At 37.0% G+C, this 23,576-nt stretch overlaps 1 protein-coding gene across 3 annotated transcripts in view; it reads left to right on the top strand.

Moving 5' to 3' along the window:
- The window catches only part of LRBA (LPS responsive beige-like anchor protein), a gene marked incomplete at its 3' end in the record, with an annotated part of 428,602 nt that overhangs the window by 28,627 nt on the left and 376,399 nt on the right, over positions 1–23,576 (top strand). For all 3 annotated transcript variants that reach the window (XM_081999652.1, XM_081999651.1, XM_081999650.1), the window contains exons 2-8: positions 14,867–15,098; positions 15,234–15,334; positions 17,564–17,659; positions 20,572–20,693; positions 20,798–20,924; positions 22,147–22,266; positions 22,575–22,721. In XM_081999652.1, coding sequence (XP_081855778.1) covers positions 14,867–15,098; positions 15,234–15,334; positions 17,564–17,659; positions 20,572–20,693; positions 20,798–20,924; positions 22,147–22,266; positions 22,575–22,721 — 945 coding nt within the window. The remainder of the gene's footprint in view (positions 1–14,866; positions 15,099–15,233; positions 15,335–17,563; positions 17,660–20,571; positions 20,694–20,797; positions 20,925–22,146; positions 22,267–22,574; positions 22,722–23,576) is intronic.

Here is a 23,576-nt window from a genome sequence, read left to right as displayed (position 1 = left end):
TTGTGTGTTTTATAGGCTTTTTTAATTTTATTTTTTTTTCCCAAATCGCTATAGCTTTGACCAAATAAGAAACTTGAGTTATGATTGCCTGCGTGTTCTCTTCTATTGGTAACTGCTGAAAGCAGTATTAGGACAGCGTGGAAGAGAAGATACTAAAGTGCTTGAGAAAAGCACCTTGACAGAAAATGGAGGCAAAACCAGAAGTGGGTGCAGCACTATGCATAGAGGAAACTAAAGACAAGTACCAACTGAAAAGCAGGGTTTCTCCCTTTTTTAGGAGAAAGAGGGGGGAAAAAAAGACAGAAAGTTCTGTCTGAATTTCCTTTGGGAAAATGGAATTAAAAGGTATCAATTTGGAACGTCTAACTTCACCTGGAACAGAAGGATTTGCACAGGTTCTGGATATGCTGAAGTGAGTGGTTTAGAGTTTAGAATGATGCCGAATTATAGTCCAAGATGATGCCAAATTATAGTCCAAGATGATGCATTGCATAGTAGTTACTGGAGGCTGACAGATTAGCAAGGAGGATTCTGAAAGTCTTTTTGTCTATTTTCAACGTGTTGATAATGTTGATGGTGAAAGAAGAAATTCTTTCATTTCTGTACTGATGCTGAATAATCTGTGTTGGGATGATAATATAGTCAAATGAGTGGTATTTGAAGATCAGATATGATTTAACAGTGAAAAGGGGGGGTAAGAACAAATGGTTTTCTAACCCTACTTTACCCTGAGCAAAGAAGCCTTTACAAAAGGAGGCTTCTGTAAGAACATTTATGGAAAAGCTGAATGAAGCTAGGAGTAGTAAATATCAGCGTACACAGAAGAGGAAACCAGGGAGAGGTACAAACAGAAGACAACTCTCCAGAACAGCGGTCTTAGTTTCTCTTCTTCAGACTCCAGCATTGCTCCCTTGAGACCCTTTGTGACCTGCAAACTTTCCTTCTCTCTGATGAACCTAGGGAATTTGCTTTCAGATTTAGCCTTCTCAACATACTGTTTCACTGAGACAACTTGTGTCTCTTTGTGTCTTCTATGCTATGTTTTTGCAGAGTTTCAGGGTAGCTGGTTGGCCTGGGTGCTTGGAAGTTCTAAGGATCGCAGCTTCAGTGCATGTGTTGCAACTCTTTCACAGGTGAAGAGTCTAAGAGCTGTAGGGTCCTCGAGTGTCTCCTGGGTAATATGGCAGGAAACCAGGGCTGTTGTCTTGGATAAGTTTATAATTCAGTCAGTGACGAGTACCAGAAAATGTGGCAACTATGGTATCAATTTCAATTAGCAATATTCTTTTCCCCCCTGTAATTGTTTTTTCCAAATGGGTGGGAAAAGACTGTGGAATTGTAAGTTTCAGGAAGTTTCTCTTTGCATTTGTCTTGGCTTTGGGAAGAATTTTCTGAATTCCAAAACTGCAAGAGAAATAGTACTGATCAAATGACTTTTTTTTTTTTCTTAACATGTGTTCTGTGCAGAAACAGAAGAGTGGCAAAACTACAAATACTGTGAGCTGTATGCTTTGTTGCAGAATTAAGGGGAATAGAGAAATGTACTTTAAGTTGGATAAATGTGTGTTGTGAAAGAAGCTGATGGATTTGGACATGCCTTACACAGAAATGTGCACACTATAACAGCTCTGGAGTTTTGGAACAGTGCCTTTTGTCTTAACCTTTGACAAAAATACCCCCACTAAAGCTTAGTCTATAGATAAAGTTGGTATAACTTTAATGGTAATTTAATCTAATGAAGTCTCAGCTACCACTTTACAGTTGTCTTTCTACCTGGAAAAGTATAGTGAGCTCTACAGAAGACTATGTATGTATACACCAGTGTTTTTGCTGGGGCAACTGGTAGTTAGTAGTGCTCTTTCGGCTTTGTTCTCCAAAGCTACACTGGAATAAAAGGTAATGTGTAGACTGATTGAAAGGAAAAGGAAGCTTTAAGATTAAAGGCTTTTGTTCTGTGGGGTTTTTTTTCCTTTTTTATTTTCTTTTTTTCCCCTCCTCTTAAAGGTGCATGTATTGATGCATTTCAAGACATTCTGATATTTGCAGTGAGATAGTGTAGATGCTTGTGCCAGTCTTTGGCTTCACACCTAAGACACCACAATTTATACTGTTTTCAGATTGCTGTCTTGAAACTTGTTTCATGATTTTTGTGGTAATTACTTTTTCTGTTGTGGTATTGGGAAATCTTTCTCTTATAATTAAATATTTACTTGTGTGGAAAGCTGCAGAAAACATTGTTAAGAGCTTGATTTGATAAACATTGAGGAATGTATCTGTGATTCTTCATAGTGCTGAATTTGCTTGGCAAAACATTATTTCTAGGAATAATGTGCCAGTAGAAGGAAAGAAAATTAAATAGCTCCTTTGTTAGAGGCTTCACTGAATCTCCAGGTTTAGAATTTAAATCAAAATGGTTTACTTACAAAGCTGAAGATATTTCTCTTTGTTTGTTTAGATGAAAAATGATGAAGTCCTCTGTCATTTCCAAAGGGTTTTTTATTTATAAATTCTATTGTTACCCTTGCAGTCCCAGAATCCATGACTATGATAGATGTTAAATGTTTTCTTTGAAACTTGATTTAGTAAAGAAATATAACTGTTACAGGAGGGACAGATTTTGAGAAACTAAGAAGATGTTTACTTAGTTTTTTATTATTATGGGTTTTTACTAGTTATAGAATTTTTGGGAAATTATGTAGGACTACAGTGGCTGTAGAAAGAAAAAAGGAAAATAATTTGGATATGGAATGAAATAGAAGATTTTGCTAAAAAGATTATACTGTTCTTTGTTTTGATGGCATTAATGATACTTTCTTTGTGTTCAAGTTGAGTAGCTTTTTGTAGTGGCAAATGTTCTTTCCTTCACTGTCTTACGGAAGGAAGATTTATTATTCAGTTAATCACATTTTTCACAGAGAAAAGAGTATTCTAAGAAACACCATTTCACATAACTCCTACATTATTTGGATGTAGCCTTTTTTGGGCTGTGTATTATCACTCATGGATAATAATTGAGTTTTGTTTCACAGATTTGTGTGTAGGGAAGGTGTTCAAGCATCCTTCTAAATTCTTAAATCCTTATGAGTTTAGTAATTCCAGAACAAGCCTTTTTGCCTTAGAAGTCCAAATACATGATGCGACAGTGTTGATGAGGAGTGTTGAGAACTCCATTAATGCTGTGTTTTTGTCAGAATTTTTGACAAATCCCTTGAATTTGGTGTTTAAAAAAAAAATCTTTATAAGTTAAAAATATCACAGGCCAAGCCTTAGCAAATGGCTAAATGCTGGCTAAATGCTTGCTTCAGTCTGTAATTCAAAATCCTTTTGTCCAATAGTTGTTGCTTTCCTCCAGTCTAAACTGCAGTCAGTCACAGGGGATTTGGAGAGTCTTGCCAAGTTTTCTGAAGGATACCTGACAGTTGCTGTTGGTAGTATTTGATTGAAAAATTAAAAAACCCAAACGGAACGTAGTTTGCACTTGTATTAATTGAGGATGTTTTTGTCTCTTCAGGTCTAACTTCAATTGCAGCTGTGGTCAACACTTAAACATGCAACATGCCATATACACAGAGAGGGATTAGAAGTAGTTTGCACACTGGCCTATGTAGGAGGTGGCTCTCCCAGAGGAACTGGGAAACTATGGTGTGAACTGGATGGGTAGAGCTGCTTAGCTAAATGTATAGGCAGATGTTGTATAGCTAAGTCAGAACTATATTGTTTTCTATGGAAATGGAAAAAGTTGAGGGGGGAAAGAGTTGTCATACAGGATGATCAGAACAACTGAAATTCGTTAGGAGAAGGACTTACCAGAAGAATGTGGACATTATAAACAAGAGGGTATATGTAGGTGATAGTGATAACATATGCAACACTTATCAGTCTTTGTCTTGTTTGTTTCTTTGTGCTGTTGGTTGTGTGTTTCTCCCCCCTTTACTGTTATAACTATTCCTTGGAGACAGTTTCCATTCAGTCATTGCCTATATGCTGAGAAAAGGGACAGAGACAAATCGAGGTGGGGTTAGAGCCTTAGAGTAATAGCAGTAGCTTTGGTACTAGGGGGGAAAAAATCCAACCAAAGAGAAAACAGTGTTGTGGCAAATCAGGGGAAGGTGGGGAAAATCTTTAAAATGTCTTTGCAAACATAGAAATGTAAGCCACTTGTAACAAACATAAATGGCAGAGACACATTTCTATCCTTGCTTTCAGTATTGCTTTGTGGGAATTGAAAGAAACACAAGAAAAAATGGGCTAGTTGTGGAGGCTTTGCTGATGTATCTGTTCCCACCTTTTTCTTCTGGTGTAGTTAGCAGAAATCATCAGTTCAGCAATGCCAGTCTTGCTGTTTTAAAGGCCCAAGTGGATGGAGGTTGTCCGAACATAGTTGTGACTGTAGTGGGTTTGACTGCTGCCTTTGCTCTTGCCCCCGTGAGCAGTATGAATGTGCTGGCTAGACTTCATATGTGTAGACGTGGCTTAGATGGAAAAGAGGAATTGAGCACCAGCAGTGGTAGTGGGTCTTTGAGCTCACTCAAGTATTACTGAGTTGCTGTTTGGTAAGAAAATGAATCCTTTAATCCTTTTGATATGCCACTTGAGTCTTGTGATTTCCTTCTTTAAGATACTTATTATTTCAATACACTTAATACACTGAATTCCAGTAATTTTTTTTTTTTAAACTCTACACAATGTAGACAATATTTGGAGGGGGGCAGAGGGTGGAATCTGAAAGCAAGAAAAAAAAAAAGTAGTTATTTCTTGGTAAGAATGAATGAAGGGCTATTATTTATTCTAGGCGCCTTTCTATTCTAGCTGGGATCATCTGCATGGTTCTCCCATATTGATCACAGGCTACACAAAATTTAAAAAATGGCAACAGGGAAGCTGAGTGTTATGTTTTCTGTAGCATGTCATTTAGTATTTCTTGCATCCAAACTCTTAACAGTCTCTTGCTTTAGTTGTGGCAGCAATCTCTGCCAATAGTGAGAAGGCAAGTGCAGTGTTTTCCAGCTGTTCTGGATCGAGGGAGTGTCAGAAATGACAGAAACAGATGTGCTGGTTCTTGGTTTCTGTTGGAATTTGTAACACAGTGCCTTTAGTTGTGCTGAATTTTTCTGCAGTTAATCTGCAGAGCTCTGAAGTGTGATGGCAGTTGAGGACCTGTCACAGATTTGCTTCTAGCATGTGCTATATGAGGGCTGCAAGTTTCAGTAGGAGAGGAAATTCTTAACATTACGGTTGCTAAATCTGATAAAACCTGCCAGAGCTTTATAAGTAAACTGGCTACTTGCTTCATCTTGTATTCTTTCTTGGCTTTTTGAGCTTCATTTTATTCCTCTTGTAAGGTTATTCTTAGCAATTCTTATACAATTCCATGTTTGGAATGTGTCCTGTTTTGTTCCTCTTCTGTGATTTTCCTTTGTTCCTTTTGCCTTTCCTCCCTTACTTGTAGCTGTTATCTTCTAGTCTCTACAAGCTGGCAAAACACTTTCAAGCATGTTTCCTAGAATAAACTCATAACCTTGTTTTATTCCTAGAATTCCACTGTTACACAGTTTTTAAATAACGTATGTTGGAAATATTACAAAGTGGATGTCGAATTTAAGTCAGAACTTATAAAGTTATGTGAAGAATTGCTTGTATAAGACTTGGAGGATGGAGACTTCGGATTCTGTAAGGAGTGGTAGCTCTTTTGGGCCCCTCACTACAAGAAGGACATTGAGGTGCTTGAGTGTGTCCAGAGAAGAGCAACAAAGCTGGTGAGGGGTCTGGAGAACAAGTCTTATGAGAAGCCGTTGAGGGAACTGGGGTTGTTCAGTCTGGAGAAGAGGAGGCTGAGGGGAGACCTTATCGCTCTCTACAACTATCTGAAAGGGGGTTGTGGTGAGGTGGGTATTGGTCTCTTCTCCCATGTGACTAGTGATAGGACGAGAGGAAATGGCCTCAAATTGTGCCAGGAGAGGTTTAGACTAGATATTAGGAAAAATTTATTCACTGAGAGAGTGGTCAGGCATTGGAACAAGCTGCCCAGGGACGTGGTGGAGTCACCGTCACTGGAAGTGTTCAAAAAACGTGTAGACGTGGCACTTCAGGATATGGTTTAGTGGACTTGGTGGTGTTGGGTTGACAGTTGGACTTGATGATCTTAAAGGTCTTTTCCAACCTTAATGATTTTGTGATTCCTTCCCTCCACCCCCAATCCACTGTAAAAAATACCAGACAAATGTATTGTTTCTGTAGAAAAATATTGGGATATATTGTCTCTTCTCTAGTATCCAGGGAAGTGGTCCTCAAACCTTTTTGATTGTAGGCCCCATCAGTAAAAAAATTTTGAGTGTGCACACCCACATAAATGTATAACTACTTATTTATAAATTATATACATGTACTGCTGTATTAGTATATTATATACATTATAAACCATACAAGAAAAGAAATTAAAAAGGATGAGAGAAAAGAAAGATAAAATAAAAACTATTTTTATTTTTTAAATTTTACTTAGTAGTGATACAGAAAATATTTTCTTTCTGCACCCCAGAGGATTGCCTTGCACACCCAGGGGGTGTGTGAGCATCTTAAAATGCTTTCTTACTGAATTATTATTACTGTCTTTGCACACCAGTTTGGTTGAAAGAAAGCAGGTATCTTTGGTAATCTTTTACATTTAAGTAATTAAAAAAATAATAATTAAAAAAAGCTAGCTGTAAACTTACAGTTATATTTACTCAGGTGTAGTGTCAGTGTTGTATAGTTGTGTTTGGTTGTTTTGTTCCTGATTTTGCCTATGGGCAGAATGAATTTGCTTCTACCTGCGGCATACGATGTGAATGTCCTGACTGATGGAGGTAGGTGCAAGCAGGGCATTCTCTGTGAAGTCGTTCTGACTGTATTGTTTGTTCCCTACTCTGGGCTTCTTGTTGATTCATATGATATTAGAAATGTTATCTTCTGGGCTTCTTTTTTGAGCGGAAGGAGTAGGATAGGACAGGATGCAGACCTGTGCAGCTTGGTGACTGAGGTATGGTTACTCTGTTTCTCTCAGATTATAGCAGTGTGTTTTTGTTTATTGATGGGTGATATTTCCAGACTTGGCAAAAAGTTATGTGCTTGATGAAATTACATGTGTCTGGATCCTGAAAAAAATTCTATTTTTAATATTCTTGCAAATTCAAATAAAAATGTTAGATAACTTTTAGAAGTGGAGCTAGGGAGTGAAGTGCTGGGATAATGAAATACACAGCATGGTACAGTGCTCTGCTATGTGTGTTTCATGTATTTGAGTTTAAATTCAGAGTAATGTGACTTGTGCTGACTTTATACTGGATGTCATAAAATGACAGATTTCTGATTTTTAAAATGTCAAAACCATAAATCATTAGTTTGCTAAGATTGCAGTAGCAAGCTATTAAAGAACATGGCAGTATTTACTGTAGATAAATGCAAATTTAAAAAGGTTCTCTGTATCATGGTTTAAATGATTTATTTGCTTTCAATGCACATACAAATCTGATGTGATGTAAAGATTTAGGATATTTCATTTCCTGTATCGAGCTACAAATTTGCATATTATGAAACCATCTCTTGGAGTCTTATCTTGTATGTCTTAAATGGTACCACAGGTTAAGGTACACTGAAAAAAGTTAATAAAATTAAAAGTATAATTTAATGCTCTTAATACAGGCATTGGAAAGATACAAATTTCATCTGGATTTAACTATAGTCTAGATCTATGTTACTATCTGTTGAGATCTATAATGTAAGCCAAACTCGGAAAACTGTCAGGTTTTGTAAGTACGCCTTTAGCCACTATTTGGAGTGTGTTGAAATTTTGTCTTCAAATTGTTTGATTTGCAAAAGGTAAACTTGGTAGTCTTTTGCTTCCTCAGGGATTTGAAATAAAGCTTATAGTTGCATGGCCTCCTCATGAGCAAAGCACCTCTATGCTCAGTGTTGTGCTTTGGACAAAAGCTGGGAGATAATCCAAAACTGTCTCCTGTTTTCTTCTCCAAACTTGTCCAACGGCCCGCAGGTTTGCTGCGTGTACCCACTGTTTGTTCTGTGTCGGAGTGTGGTTCCCTAGGACCCTAGTACTTGTGTTTTGTGTCATGCTCTTGGCAATCCTTTTTCTATCAGCTGTCCCACCTCTCGATGGGTCAGGAAAGATTGGGAGGAGGGTAAAATCCCTAATATTGGACTTGTCTGTATCTTTCATTTTTTGAATCTGCTGTTGAATTTCCAGAAGGGAAGACAGAAGCACTGTGTACAATGGTATGGAGTGCTGTAACTGTTCTGAGTTCAAGCGTGGTGGTTGTGTTTAATTTGAGCTGTTTGTACTGAGATAATTTTTTGAATGAATACCAAACTGGTAAAATAAATGTAGGATTTTTTTGGTCTCTTTTTGTTTGTTTTTGTAGGATAAAATTTAACTTTGCTAACCATTTTGCTTAAAACTGAAACTGTTCCCTTTATAAGACAGAGATTGAATTTCATTTTTTGGTATGCACTTTTAAAAAAAGTAATTCTAAAAGCTTTTTCTAAAATAGATTAAAACCCCAAATGTATAAAATACTAAATTAATAGTGTTAATTCTTCCTTGCATTGCTCTGCTTGCACTGGGGCTTCAACTGCACACTACAAACAGAACTGATTGTGTTAGTGAACTAATTTGAATTAAAAAGGCTTGCAAGCAGAGTGAAAATACTAGATTAGCAGCTAGAGTAAATACAACTTCATTGATTACAGCATAATTATCTTTTAAAACTGTTCCCCCCTGCCCATGGGAAGGAGGAAGCCATAGGTAAATGTCACCACCATAAGGATGCTTCAGATGTATTGTACCTAGCTGGACAAAAATTTTGCTTTCTTTACATTAGTTAATTTGGCCGAGAGAGTCATTTTAATGTATACATGGACATAGCTCAGTGCCTTTTTAAAGAAAAGTTTTATTGAACTGTGTTATGTCTCAGATTAACTTCCTGTGTAAATTGGGTAAAGTGTGTGCCTTCTGTAGTTAGCAGCTGTGAAGTTGAAGAAACTCTGGTTTTATGTAAACCAATACTTAAATGTAAACTTTTCTGCTAATCTTGTCCAGTCTTATTTCCTGGAGATACAGCTTTCTTCTTCATTGTGACAGAGCATGAGGTATAAGCTGCTGACATAAAGCTGTCTTGTGGAGGAAGAGAGTTATACCATGCTGAGACACTATATTAAAAACGTGTAAAGCTGGGCTAAAGGTTTCAAATACAACATTAGGTGGCAGTAGTAGACTCTTAACACCTTGTGAGTGTTTATTAAATGTACTTTTAGGCAGTTTCCAAACGAGAGACAGATTTGGAGAAATTTTATTTTAATACAGAACATGCATGTTACATCACTATGAAGAGAAGCAATGGGAATGATTTTCCCTGAATGATCTAGCTTTGATTATAGTTAATAACAGTATTGAACAGAATCATACGAAAGAATCAAGATTCAAGTGGGTGCAGTGTTGCTGTGCAATGACACTGTTGATATTCCTGGTTTAAAATGGACCTCTCTTGTTTGCTAGGTAAATGAAGGTGTAGGCTTTGTTAGGAACTTGGCAGCAGGACAGAAAGTGGCTAATTAAGGAGAAAATGTACTTTTTTTTCCCTCCCTCACCACCTTTTTTCCCTTAGAAAGCAGAGGAGATGAGTACTATTAGTATTCTTTTTTTGTAGTGTAACAGTTGGGTAGTGTTGGGTGTGGGGAAACTGACTTCAGCCTGAGATATCAGTAGGAAAAGTTTGTGGTTTGTGGAAATACCTTTTTGCTTTTTGATTGTTTTTGGGGTTTGGGTTTTTTGTTCGTTTGTTTTGAGGTTTTTGTTTTGGGTTTGTTTTTTTTCTGGACATGGAAGAAAGCAAGTCCAAAGTTGGAGCAAGGTTTAGGAGGATGTTTACAGAAGAGGCTGGATTAGAATCTTCCCTTCCATGAAAGCCACAGGTCTCTTGCATATTCATGGTCTCACAGTACTTTAAACTTCGAGCTACTGCTAAGGTAGCAAATGGCTTTAAATCATCTGCACTTGCTGGAAGGTTATGACCTTGCCTTTCATGAGTGGGTCATCCCACAGTTCTTTGTGCTTTGTTTATTTTTTCTGGTTGCATTACAGTTGATACAGTGGTAATATATTGAAGAAATAAAGGTTGACATCCAGTCTTTTTCAGTCCCTTTTGTACCTCCCTATAACCTCTCTGGGCCTGAGCCCTGTTTGTCATGATTTCACTGACTTGACATACATGCTGATATACTTATCCAAACTGTCAACAGGTTTTCCTACGAAATTTCCTCTTAGGACTTGTGTTTTACTATTTTCTCACCTCCAAGTGTTGTGTTAGTAAGAGGAAAGACTACATGGAAAAGGGTGAGGGGCAGAGAATGGATTGCTGCAAATTACTATGTTTGAGTTATACTCCTCCTCCCTCCCCCCACCTTTTCCCTTTTCTGGTCTGTAGAGACCTTTCCAAATCAGAACCATCTTTTTATCCCACCCAGGATGTGTACCATGGTGTTGACTTTTATTGTGTGCCCTCAGGGGATTTGACTGGCTTGGGATCACTCATGATCCTATGAGATCCTTGCCCAAAAGAGATTTTAGTTCTTATACTTCCCAGATCTTTGGCATGTATTTTTGACAAGCAGTACATTTGATTTGAGATTCTGAATATGTGAAAGGGGATGGAGTCCAGGATGTGAGTTATTACTTTGGTGGAAGGTAAGAGTAAATGCAGGCAAAGAATATTATATTTATTGTTACTTAAAAGTGTAATGGCTAAAATGAAGCCACCCTTTTGGTGTTTGTGTTCTCCAAAAGCTGCATTCAGACTTCATCATTGAGGCATGGAAAACATAGGGGTTTTTTTGTTTGCTGTTTTTAACCTAGGGTTGAGTGAAATGATGTAAAATTGCAGTAACAACAGAGGTAAAATGTAGGGTCTATATCAAACCTTTAATAGTTGAAATGGCAACTGGTTTATCTTCAGCACATTTTTCTTAGTTTTTATCTTGTATAAGTACCTTACTCTTATGAATAGAAGATTTTGGGGAATTATCAGCTTTGTACACACAGCTTTGTGAGTTCAATTTTTAAAATTTCCACTGAGAGAGAACTGGCCTATTTGCATTTTTTTTTTTTTCATGGGATAGGCATTTTCCATTGGATAGCCATTGTCCATACTTCTTCTTTTGGACATACTGAAGAAACAATTCTGAGATTACAAAATCAACATCTTGAGGAAAAAGGAGGTCACAGTTTGCTTGGTTAGAAGTTCTTTATTCCTGGCTTTAGGGAACAAAACAAGTATGTTTGTCTTGTCCTGTTATCTAGTAACCAGAAAGATGAGAAAGCTCTGTAGAAGTGAAGTCTTTTTTGGTGGTTTGAGGTAAAACTATGAAGATCTGCCCTATAGTTCTCCCAGGTATAGCCAATTTGGCTTTTCCAGGAGAAATGCTGATTGTGGTCTTGGACTTGATTTCTTTCTTTTTTTTTTTTTTTTTTTTTTTTTTTTTTTTTTGTTCATTGAAATAGTTTTCCTCACTTTTTCTTACAAGCTTTTGAAATATTTTATATTTGCCCCTGGGAGAAATGACTTTAAATTAGATTCATAATCTAGATCATGATCTTTCAGGAAAGTGGAGCTTGACTCTGTTTATTTTGACCTATTTTCTGCATACTGTAGTTTGGTAGTTGCTCACCCAAAGAGTGCACCAGTCTTGGATCACTTCTCCCATTTTATGTTATGTGAAAGGTTCATTGCAAGGAGAGGTTTTGCGTTTTTAAATTGGGTTTTTGTTTCTGTTTAGAAGTGATGTAGTGCTATTTTATACTTAAAATTAATGCTATTATGTTGACTTCTCATTGATTTGGTTCTCTAAGGGGGGGAATCATGCTCTCTGAGTATCTAGTTAAAAATTGCTATAAAGTATTCTCCCTGTTCTCAATCAGCTAAATGTAGAAACATTTTACCAAACATCTTGAGCTATTGGTTTAGTTCATATATTTTTCAAAGGTAAATAGAACTGGCAAAATGTAAAATTTGTGAGGTTGTATTTGAACACTGCACTTTAAAACCATTCGTGTAAGCTTATACTTACATACTGAAGAAAGAAAACGTTATGCCACCCTGTAGGTTGCTATAAAGATTGTTTATGCAGCTCAGCATAGGACTTAAAAATACGTTGAATTGGAGAATTTTGAAAAATGTACTGTGTGGCATAGGAGACCAAATCATGCTAAAGTGCAAGGAAAGACTATACATCAGTTCAAAGGCTACATTATTCAAAAAAATACAACCATAAAAAAGGTAATAAGATTACATTCTCACACTTCATGGCTAGTAAGGTGCATTAAGCTGCTCAGATATTCATAACTTACTGTGACATTTGGGAAGATTACATTTTGCTGTGCACAGCCATTACTGCAGCTCAGATAATAACTAGCCAATGCATGGACCTGGATTATGATCCCTGTCATTGGAAACAAATTTGTGTTTTGAAGGTTGATCAGTTTCAAATCACCATTAGAAAGGGTTAATATGAAATACTGGCGGGGGGGTGTGGGGTGTGTGTGCTTATGTGTATCTAATGGGTATGCATACATACAGTACATCAGCTGCACTGTGCTTTTGGTATATTGCTTTCTCTGACAATTTTTTTGTCCTCACTTGCCTTAAAGGAAGTTTTAAAATGGTAATTATTTCTACCATAGCGTATTATTTCTAGAACGTACTTGCTGAAATGCTTATGTTTGCAGATTAGATTGGAAACCTAATTTGACAGCTTCCTGGATGGGTGGTTACTGATCTAGCCAAAAATGAAAGATTGGTGGTGTAGACTATAGGGTGAAGGTAAGGTCACCTCTAGTTGCCATGTATGGTTTTGGTGTGATAATTGATGGTTGGCTGATAGTTAAAACCAAATGCATACAGAGTTGAATTTCTCATTAAGAATTAGCAAGTGTTTTGTGGCTAGAATTTAACCTTCAGCTATTCTGTCTGTACACAGAATGCAGTATTTTCTTTGTTACTTACCTTGATGGTGAGAGAGAGGGTGGAGTCTTGAGGAATACCTCAGTTTTGTAGAGGATGATAAATTTAGTGTAAAATAAAGTGTAACAGTGGTTATGTGTGTTAAGTTTTCTAATGTTTTGTCCAGGTTTTTTTTTTTTTCCCAAGGGGATGTACTTTTTTCTTTGCATTTGTTTTGCAATAATTCTGTGTTAATCCATTCTGCTCAGCGTTCTCCCTTAGAATTCTACCTTACAGAGCTTTCTTGAGGTAGGCCTCTGCTCTGTCTTAAGGAAAGGGAAAACTGAGGCTTGGAGAATGATAATGACTTGATAGATTTGTTTGAGTTGGCAGTGTGAGTTGATATAGAGAAACTGGGAATATAATTTAAGTCTCCCCATTCAGTTCCTGTAGTTTCCTTAGATATTTAGGAAGCATCTGATAGTAAATTGCATAATTATTTTTCATGACCAAGAGGGGAGAAAATGGAAAAGTGTAAATTACTGTTTAGAATTTGTTGCCATGAGACATTGTCTATTCTGTCATAAAAGTGCAAGAAGCAGAGAAAGTTACTGGTGTTTGGCATCACTGATTTATGCCCAGAAGACCAAAGATTACTTCTTCAAAGTGACAAGATTTAGACACTTGAGGAAAATGTATGGTAATTTCAGTAGTTAATGAAGAGCATATATTCTATTCTGTTGGGTAAGTTTATCTTCAGATCCTGACCAGCTGAGAGAAGCTGTCGGAGCTAATATGGAAGCAAGTTAGTATATGTATTTTGGGGCAATTTTGACATGGTATGACTTCGGCAAGTGACAGTACTGAAGCTGGTCAGAGCCTGTGAAAGGAATGCCATGTAGGACAGAAACAACATCTTCTATTAGACAAACTTATAGAAGTGAGAATGAGCTGAAATACTTTTGATCATGAGTCTGTTTTGATCATTTGAATAAATGCTATCTGAATTCCTATTTGTGTGCTGGTATATAATGGATATTTTGGCAAGCATGGCAAGCATTAAGTTGAACACAGTTCTAAAGTCCAAAAGAAGTTTGAAAAGTGGAATGGGGGGGAATTGGGGTAGAGGAGTTAGGTTAGTACAGTCCGTCTTTCCTTCAACTAGAATTTTTGAGTACACAAGTCAGAATGAAGCAGGTTATTTCCTGCCCCCTGCCACCTCCTTGGCATGTGCATATGTGTTTAGTTACTTGGTGTGTGTTTAAACAAAGCCTGCATCTAGGACACCTGAAATATTAACAGGATTTAAGTGCCCTAGCCAAAGCACAGTCAAAGGCTTCAAACAGTGCTGCTGTTTTACATTCATGCAAATATAGCAAGCCTTTGCTTCCTTTTAGTACCTGTGGCTACTAATGAAATTGGCAAGTAGTACTTAATTAGCTTTATTCAGTATCTCAGGAATGACTCTTAAGTGTTTATAAGTGGCAATATTTCTGATGTGCATCAGCTCCTTTTGGGTAGAATTGCTGTCTTATTTGAGGAGTGTAAGCACATGTGAAGGAAAGCTTTAGGGCTGCCCCAGGCCATTTAAGGTACCTCAGCTGACTGGGCTCTCTCACCTGCTTTGGAACACTCACTTGGTCTCTTCACTTTTCATCTGTACGGGGCAGCTCAGGACATCTGTATCTCAAACAGAACTTGAAACAGAGGAAGTAGTAAGATTTGATATGTTGGTATTTTGCCTCATGTTTTTGTTGGTTTGTTGTTTTTTTTTTTTAGTTTACATCTTTGTTAGCTTTCTTCTTGTAGAATGAATAACTTTAAACATGGAATGGTATTTTGATACAATTGTCTTAAGGTTTTTTTAATCTTTTGTCTGAAAGCTTGTTGGGGGCCACTTTGACTTGGAAATGAACTTTATCATCCAAGAAGGAGAGGGCATCACCTGCATGGTAGACTTGCTGGACAAGTGTGACATCACCTGCCAGGCTGAGGTTTGGAGCATGTTTACAGCAATCTTGAAGAAAAGTATACGCAATCTACAAGCATGCACAGAAGTGGGGCTTGTTGAACAAGTGCTCAAGAGGATTGATAGAGCTGACAACATGATTGCAGGTAGAGTTTCACCCAGTGTACAACTCAAACTATTACTTTTATGTAAAATCTCATGGACATATTTATTAATTAAGTGATAGAAATTTGACATCACATTTTATTAAGCAATTATGTTGCTGTTCTTTTCCTTTTCAGATCTCTTAGTGGATATGCTGGGTGTGTTGGCTAGCTATAACTTGACAGTTCGAGAGCTAAAGTTATTCTTCAGCAAGCTTCAAGGAGAAAAAGGGAGATGGGTAAAAAACCAGAAAACTGAAGCCATTTTTGTAGTGTTGCTTATGTTTTTCGTAATATACACGAGTTAAAAGGCTGTTTTATAATCTTTATAATAAACAAATTTTAAATGTACCAAGAAATACAGGATGCTTTCTGGTATTGTATCAATGAATCTTTTTGCTTGCAAGCAATTAAAATACGGAGAGTAGAATAGTGCTGACATTAAATTTCCTCCTGGATCTATGGACTGGATTGGTCTCTTTGAACACCTGGAAATAATATGGTGACTCTAAGCAAGTGTTTTTATGCACATGTTTTTATTTTTGTCATTCTAGTCATATGAAATTGAAGGAAAAAGGATTACAATTTTTTTTTTAAGACAAAAGAGAGAAATAAATAAAAAAACTCTACATAGGCAGTTCAGTGCACTGCTATTTTCACATTGTTCTTCTTTACTTGAACGTTGAAAAAAATTATCTAATTAGGGAAATGAGAATTTGTGGCAGAAATTGAAAGGAAAGAAATAAGCTCCAGGTAAAAATTAGTATCATGTGTTTTTTCCTGTTCCTGTTTGAACTAGAAAGGGAGAAGAGGGTCTCCTTTTAGTGTTGAGAACCTCCTTCCCTAAAGTAAAGATGTGTATATTGTAGAGGCCCCCAGACAAGTTTTCTTTAACAGAAAATTGTTGTTCTGGAATTGGGAACTATTTTAAAAATTGTTTTACCTGTTTCAAATTTTAATCCAGCTTCTGTTTTCTCTAAATGCTCTGCCTAGTTTAGAGAAAAGGTAGCACAGTGTCTCTGTCTACTTCAAATAATTTTAAAAAATGTATTCAATATAGAAACCAGTATGCATAAATAACGTAGCAAATTTTAAAAGACCTTTTGAAAGAAATAACCTTGGAGATCTTAACTTGCACAAATAAAAATACTCTAAACTTAATAGAGGGTTTAAACTTAATAGTGGAACATACAGAGTATACTTAACCATAGATGAATTAAAGTTGTCTCTGTAACATTAACTTTTTTCATTTCCTGTCTCTCTGCTATTTGCATTTAATTTCCTTTCTTTATTAGAGACCAAACATAGAGGAAGGGAAGAGAAAAATGCCACAGTTGCATTGCTAAGGAGTTGCACAACTCCATAAATCTTAAAATCAGCAGTGCTGTAAAGATACAAAGTATTTGGCTACAACATAAGTTACCTAGTTGAATTCTATAGTGCTGAAGACATGTAAGCAGTTTTCAGTGTTTCCTCCTCAATTATAATTCAGATTCATGAAGCACTGTTTATCTGACTGTAATTTTGGTACATTTGAAATACTTGTAAGGGATCATGCAATGCTTAGTTTTCAGAGAGTGGCTGCTTACAAGAGGGGAAAAAGGGCACTTTCAGAAAAAGATCAGAAGTGTAAAATCATAGTTTAAAAATAGATCTGCTGGAAAGTTATGAAGTGGTAAGAGAAGATGCACAAAATTGCTCTGTCACAATGACCAGCATTTCCTGTACTTCTGTTGTTGTGAGCTCATACACTTGATTTGGAGTTTATAGTTGCTGAGTATTATAACAAAAGCAGTGCAGAATTAGGGTGGTGGTGGGGAAGTGTTAAGTATTGGCACTAACAGAACACTCAGTTTAGGTGCTCCAAACTGTCCTTGAGACTTCAGTCTTTCTCCATGGACTTATATGAAGGGATATATGTAACCAGAGACACTTTAATCTAGTATATGACTGTAATCCTATGAAAATAGTCCTGTCTGCTGATCCTCCTTCTCCCTTTTCCTGGGTATTCCCCATCTCCCTTGTGCTGGCACAGGTTTCACACAGCCACAATCCAAAAGTGCTGTAACTAAAACTTGGTTTGCATTTGTTTTTCCTAAGTTAGTTTTCAGCTGGATCAGTTAATTTTCTGTAGCTCACTGCAAATCCACACAAATGGTAGCGCTGGTGGGAATGAACAGATAGAGGGAGGAACCAGCATTCAGGGTAGGTTTAGTTTATGCTGGATGAAAGTGTCTCTGGCTTCTAGGTCCTTAATTTAGTTATCTAATTAATTGTATTTCAGTTTACCTACTCTGTATTGTGTGAAGGTATCCATAACTCTTTATTGAAAGTGCTAAGTGTCTGAGCAGAGTATTACTCATGTGCAAAGCTTTAAAATGTGTCAAAATTCATTTTTGTGTGTATAGCCTTTTCTTTCTTATAGGTGTGTGTTATTTATTTACAAGTGTAATAATTCTCTTTGTCAGCCACCACATGCTGGGAAGTTATTGTCTGTGTTAAAACACATGCCTCAGAAGTATGGACCCGATGCCTTCTTCAACTTTCCAGGAAAAAGTGCTGCAGTACGTAGATATTTTAAGTCTCTTGTTTGTTTGTTTTTTATTCTATTACAGCTATTGGTTATTTTAATTTGTGGTGTTCTTTTGTCTCATCTGTCATTGTCATATATGTAGAATTTTAACCAAATTTTTTTCTCTGCCTAACCACCTACATTATGCCTAAATAAATCATGCTTATAATAAATGTGCATTATCACTATAGAAGGACAAATACTATTACATAAAGAACAGATATAAATGAGGCTTCCTCCCCCACCCACTCAATTCAGTCAGTTAAATCTTATTGCAAGGAGAATCTGCCTTCTTTTCACTGCCATGTTTCTGTGGGAATGGTGCTTGTGTTAGTACCCAGTGTGTGTGAGAGTGGCTTTGTGGTGGGTTGACCTTGGCTGGACACCGGGTGCCCACCAAGCTGCTCTATCGCTCCCCTCCTCAACTGGACAGGGGAGAGAAAATATGATGAAAGACTTGTGGGTTGAGATAAGGACAGGGAGAGATCACTCACCAGTTACCATCATGAGCAAAACAGACTCAACTTGGGGAAATTAATTTAATTTATTACTAACCAAATCTGTAGGATAATAGGAAATAAAAACAAATCTTAAAACATGTTCCCTTCCACCTTGCCCCTTCTTCCCAGGCTCAACTTCATTCCTGATTTCTCTACCTCCTCCCCCTGAGTGGCGTAAGGGGACAGGGAATGAGGGTTGCAGTCAGTTCATCACACATTGTCTTTGCTGCTTCTTTCTCCTCACACTCATCCCCTGCTCCAGCATGGGATCCCACCCATCTGAGATAGTCCTCCACAAATGTCTCCAGCATGGGTTGCTCTCATAGGGTACAGTCCTGCAGGAACAGACTGCTCCAGCATGGGTCCCCCATGGGGTCACAAGCCCTGCCAGCAAACCTGCTCCAGTGTGGGCTCCTCTTCACAGATCTCGGGCCACCCTGCAGGCAGGGGTCTGCTCCAGCACAGGCTTCCAAAGGGGTCACAGCCTCCTTTGGGGACATCCACCTGCTCCGGCATGGGGTCCTCCATGGGCTGCAGGTGGATGTCTGCTCCACCGTGGAGCTCCATGGGCTGCAGCTGGCCTCACCATGGTCTTCACCAGGGGCTGCAGGGGAATCTCTGCTCCAGCACCTGGAGCCCCTCCTCCCTCTCCTTCACTCACCTTGGTGTCTGGAGAGTTGTTTCTCTCACATACTCTCGCTCCTCTCTTCCATCTGCTGTTGTGCAGCAGTGTTTTCCCTTTCCTAAATATGTTGTCCTAGAGGTGCTACCACAGTTGCTGATTGGCTCAGCTTTGGTCAGCGGTGGGTCCATGTTGGAGTTAGCTGTACTGGATATGGGGGAGGCTTCTAGCAGCTTCTTACAGAAGTCACCCCTGTAGCCTGCCCGCCGCCAAAGCCTTGCCATGGAAACCCAATACAGCCTTACATCTAGAAACCTTTGCTAGTGAAACCACAGAAAGTGTTGAACTGGAGGTGGCCGTAGTTGCACCATTTATTAGTTCTTTTAATGATCAGATGATGTGAATAACATATATTGCTTGTAAGAATTCTCTGAGAAAACGTGGATCCTAGACATCTATAGATTGAATAATACTGAAAGAGGATTAAATTTAACAATGATTAGTCTTTTTGTAATTGTTCAGGTGCCTGAATTATTTTTAAGTTCTGTGGTGTTCACTTGAAAAATAATTTGAAACTAAATACATAGTTGGAAAACGCTGTGCAGAATCTTCTGTGGGGATTTAAGTATATCAACACTTTTGCTCCTAGAATTGTAGGATGAAATAGTATGTTCAAACTTTCATGCTTAAATCAGGATAAGATTTGAATAAGATTTATCATATGACTCTTTCTAGTTTTCTTCACATAAAGCCATTACCTTTCTGCCTCAGTGGCTTGAGATTAAGTTTCACCAACTTGATGACATAGTAAATTTTTTTTGAATGAAAGTTTGAGACTGAAAAACACAGACTACTAGAAAAACTGCTTCTGCAGTTTTATATGTTTATCACATGCAACAGAACTTGGCAATAGACAGATATGTTTTTCTTGCTTTTGGCTATTTGTGTACTGTTTTTGTATTTAACTTCTAATGTGTTGAATGCTTGTGTACTGTTTTTGTATTTAACTTCTAATGTGTTGAATGTGATATTGGGTTGCCTCAGTAACCTTAACGTGAATGTTCTTATATATTTTTTAAATTAAGAGTAAGTAAGTATTTAATATAATTACTCGTAAGATCCATTGTGAGTTAAACCAAATTATAGTGCTACCAGTTCCCAAAAGTTGGGCTCAAAGACATGCAGACTGATTAGTTAGCTGGTATAGTGAAGGATTTATGGCATTTTGTTTGGACAGGGATAGCTGAATGGAGCATGGGAGCATAACAAGGAGTCTGGCGACACTCAAGTTCTTTGATGTTTTTTGTTCATTGGTATTGATCATCTGGACAGCATCTTTGATCAGAGGTTATGGCAGTCCTAATTGAAGTGTGTATTGCAAATCTGTGCAGCAAAACAGTGTTAACAGTAATGTTAAAAAAACACGAACCAAACAAAAGAACACATACAATAAAACCCAAATGTTTGAAACAAAGGGCCCCGCCACATAGTTTATAACTTAAGAGCTTTTGAGCTAACATAAACACTTATCTTAATTTTGATATTAAGATTTTGGCTGGTGGGGATTATATTACCTTTCTTCTAAGGAGGTTTAGAAGCCTGTCATATTCTGACTGGAATGCTACGTAGACATGAGTTTCAAGACAGAAAAGAATCCGTTAAGTGAAATGTATGTGATTCTCTTTCTGTGTCTGGCTGCTTTTTGTAATGATTTATTTTCCTGAATACCTACACTATTGTGATGTTGCTCTTTCTACATGAATAACTTTTTACTTTCTTTAGGCTATTGCCTTACCTCCTATAGCCAAGTGGCCGTACCAGAATGGGTTTACTTTCCATACTTGGCTAAGAATGGATCCTGGAAATAATATCAATGTGGATAAGGATAAGCCTTACTTATATTGGTGAGTATTATGTAAAACCATATTTCTGATGTTCAGTTTATATTAATGGTTCATTGATTTCTGCTTCCATCTGCGTATGTGCTGATTTTGTTCTAATTTGTTAGTTTTCGAACAAACAAAGGACTTGGTTATTCTGCTCACTTTGTTGGAGGCTGCTTGATTGTAACGTCCATAAAATCAAAGGGAAAAGGTTTCCAGCATTGTGTGAAATTTGATTTCAAGCCACAAAAGGTGAGTAAAATTAATAAAATCTTTCAAACAGGTTTAATGAATTTAAAGACGTAGCCTAGGGGGAGTGTTGCAACTATTGATTAGGCTCATCTTTCTGTATAAGAACAGTTATGCTGGAATGAGCAAAACAAATTTGTGTTCTGAACCCTTCTTTTTAGTTTTACTGATGAAATGTGTAAGAAAGAGCTAGAAAATGCAGTTTACCAGAAGTTTTTGTGAATTTGTGAGATTTGTATGAGTTCTCTGAGTACATACACACAGCTTGAAAGTTAAAAGGCTTGTGATTTTTAACTTCTCTGTCTATACTGTGTTTTCTCCCACCTCCAGACATTCCCTTCTCCTTTTCCTAAAGGGTTTTGCTAAGGTTTCCCTTTATGTTATTACTTGATGTGGACAAATGCAATGTTATTTTAAGAAAGCATGATTACTAACCCACATTTCCTAATCAAGCTAGGACCATTAGTAAGGGTTTGGTGTTCTTACACGTGGGAGAACAACAGATTCCTTCTTGAAAGGATGTTACACTTTATGTTCATTCAGGTTGTCCAGAAAATAGTCTCCTTGCATTTGGTGCTATATTCTATGTATCTTTTTAAATGTAAGAATTAAAATATGATTTGATTTCATTATTGATGTTCAAGGCTTACTTACCTGTTAAGTAGTATTATGCTATGTTGAAAATGTTTCCTTTTTCAAATAGACATTCTGCTAATGTTTCTGGAGCAACTGGTGTAAACATTTTGTGGGAGAACAGGCCTCCTCAGGAATTTCTTATCAGTAATCCCTTGCTGTAAATATGGATTCTGTTTGTGATAATTTGACATGCACAGCCTTTGAAAGTCGTTAGTCTGGAGCCATCCTTGCTCTTTGGAATGACAACATTTGCAGTAGTCCATCATGCTAAGAGTAACCCAGCTTAAAACTTATTTACACAGTGGTTTCAGTGTAAATTTGTTTCAGCATTGCCATGAAGATTTTTTGAATTCTATGCCATAAATATTTTTTAAGCTTCTGTGTTTACTTTTTGTGGAAAAAATGGCAAATTATCCTTTGACATAGCTATGCAAGAAAACTCACCAATGACTTAATTTTTTTGACTGAACATAAATCTTTCAACTGTTTATGTGAATTAAGATTGAATTTGTTCTACTGTACCCCACTTTAATGCTTAAGCTACTTTAAGTGTCTATAGAATCGTATCAATTGTTTTCTTATCATTTAGTGGTATATGGTTACTATAGTGCACATCTATAACCGCTGGAAGAATAGTGAACTTCGATGTTATGTGAATGGGGAACTAGCATCTTATGGAGAAATAACATGGTTTGTCAACACCAGTGACGTAAGTAATCTCTGTATACTAATATCTCTAGTTGATCATCTTGATGGACTAAATAGATATCCTTTGCCATTCTATTAGTAATCCTCCACCATTTTATGCTTTTTAAAAAATGCTGAAATAAAATTAATAGCTTTTTGGTAGAGGAGTAGATTCTGCTTTTATAAATCTCAGAACTTAAAATTTGTTTCTGCTGAGACACTCAAAGGCTTGTTTAATAATAATATTCCATGATAATATGTATATTCTTTGCATAATTTGCTCATCTAGTGTAGATTAAACCCTGTTACTGTATTCTGTTTCATTTTCAGACATTTGACAAATGTTTCCTGGGTTCTTCAGAAACAGCAGATGCCAATCGAGTGTTCTGTGGACAAATGACGTCTGTTTACCTTTTTAGTGAGGCTCTCAATGCTGCTCAGATCTTTGCCATTTATCAGCTTGGTCTGGGATATAAGGTATCTTAGAATTGACTGTAAAATTTCCAAAGTTTCATTCTGATAAGACTCTTTATGGTGGACTTTAACAATGTAATGACATCTCTGTCATTCTAAAAATTTTCTTAGTGTGTCATCTTTTTATTAAACTCTTCCATGTTTCTTCTGTAAACCTATGTATTACCTAACAAACTACAAGTAAGCATTAATTAAATTATTTAATTTCTTATGAAAAAATCAATTTGAGTTCCTGTTTACTTCTCGAAATTTCCATGTTGGTGGTTGGGAGAGGGAGAACACCACTGTTATCTCTGGCTAGGTTCACTATTTTATTCAGGCTGAAAACTTTAGATCAAGTATGATGTATTTGTTTTAGAAATGTAGCTTTATAGTTGATTGTGCTAGTCATTTTTTTTTTAGCATGTGAAGTTAATGTTGAGGATTGGCTTTGTTGCAGTGATTTATTATTTGTTTTGTCATAGGCCCGAGGGGCACTAATTGAAGACTGTTATTCCCTAGCAGCTGTACAAACATACGCTAAAAAAGATGGTTCCTATTCTATCTGCTCCTCAATTATTAGTTCCTTCTGAGTGAACATTGCTGACTGTCATTCTGTTTCCTAGCTAATGTGTTTCTTTTTACCCACCATTTTGGTAATGTCACTCTTCAGGGGTCAAAAACAAATTCTGCAGCTCTGACTCTGTAAAACTGACCGTGAGTCAATGTTAGTCAATGTTCTTATGAGACGCCTTCTTTCTGAAATATTGCTAGATTGAAGAAGCGATGTTTTAGTCATTTTTTTGGCAATAGTTGTGTTCTGAACTGTATTCCTAATGTGTGTCGTCTTAATTTTTTTTTACTTTTTTCCTTCCTCAA

Source organism: Phaethon aethereus (genome assembly GCF_964289735.1).
Source record: "Phaethon aethereus genome assembly, chromosome: 4".
Classification (NCBI taxonomy): Eukaryota; Metazoa; Chordata; class Aves; order Phaethontiformes; family Phaethontidae; genus Phaethon; species Phaethon aethereus.
The sequence above is the reverse complement of the archived record's forward strand: the minus strand, read 5'-3'. Positions and strand labels throughout refer to the sequence as shown.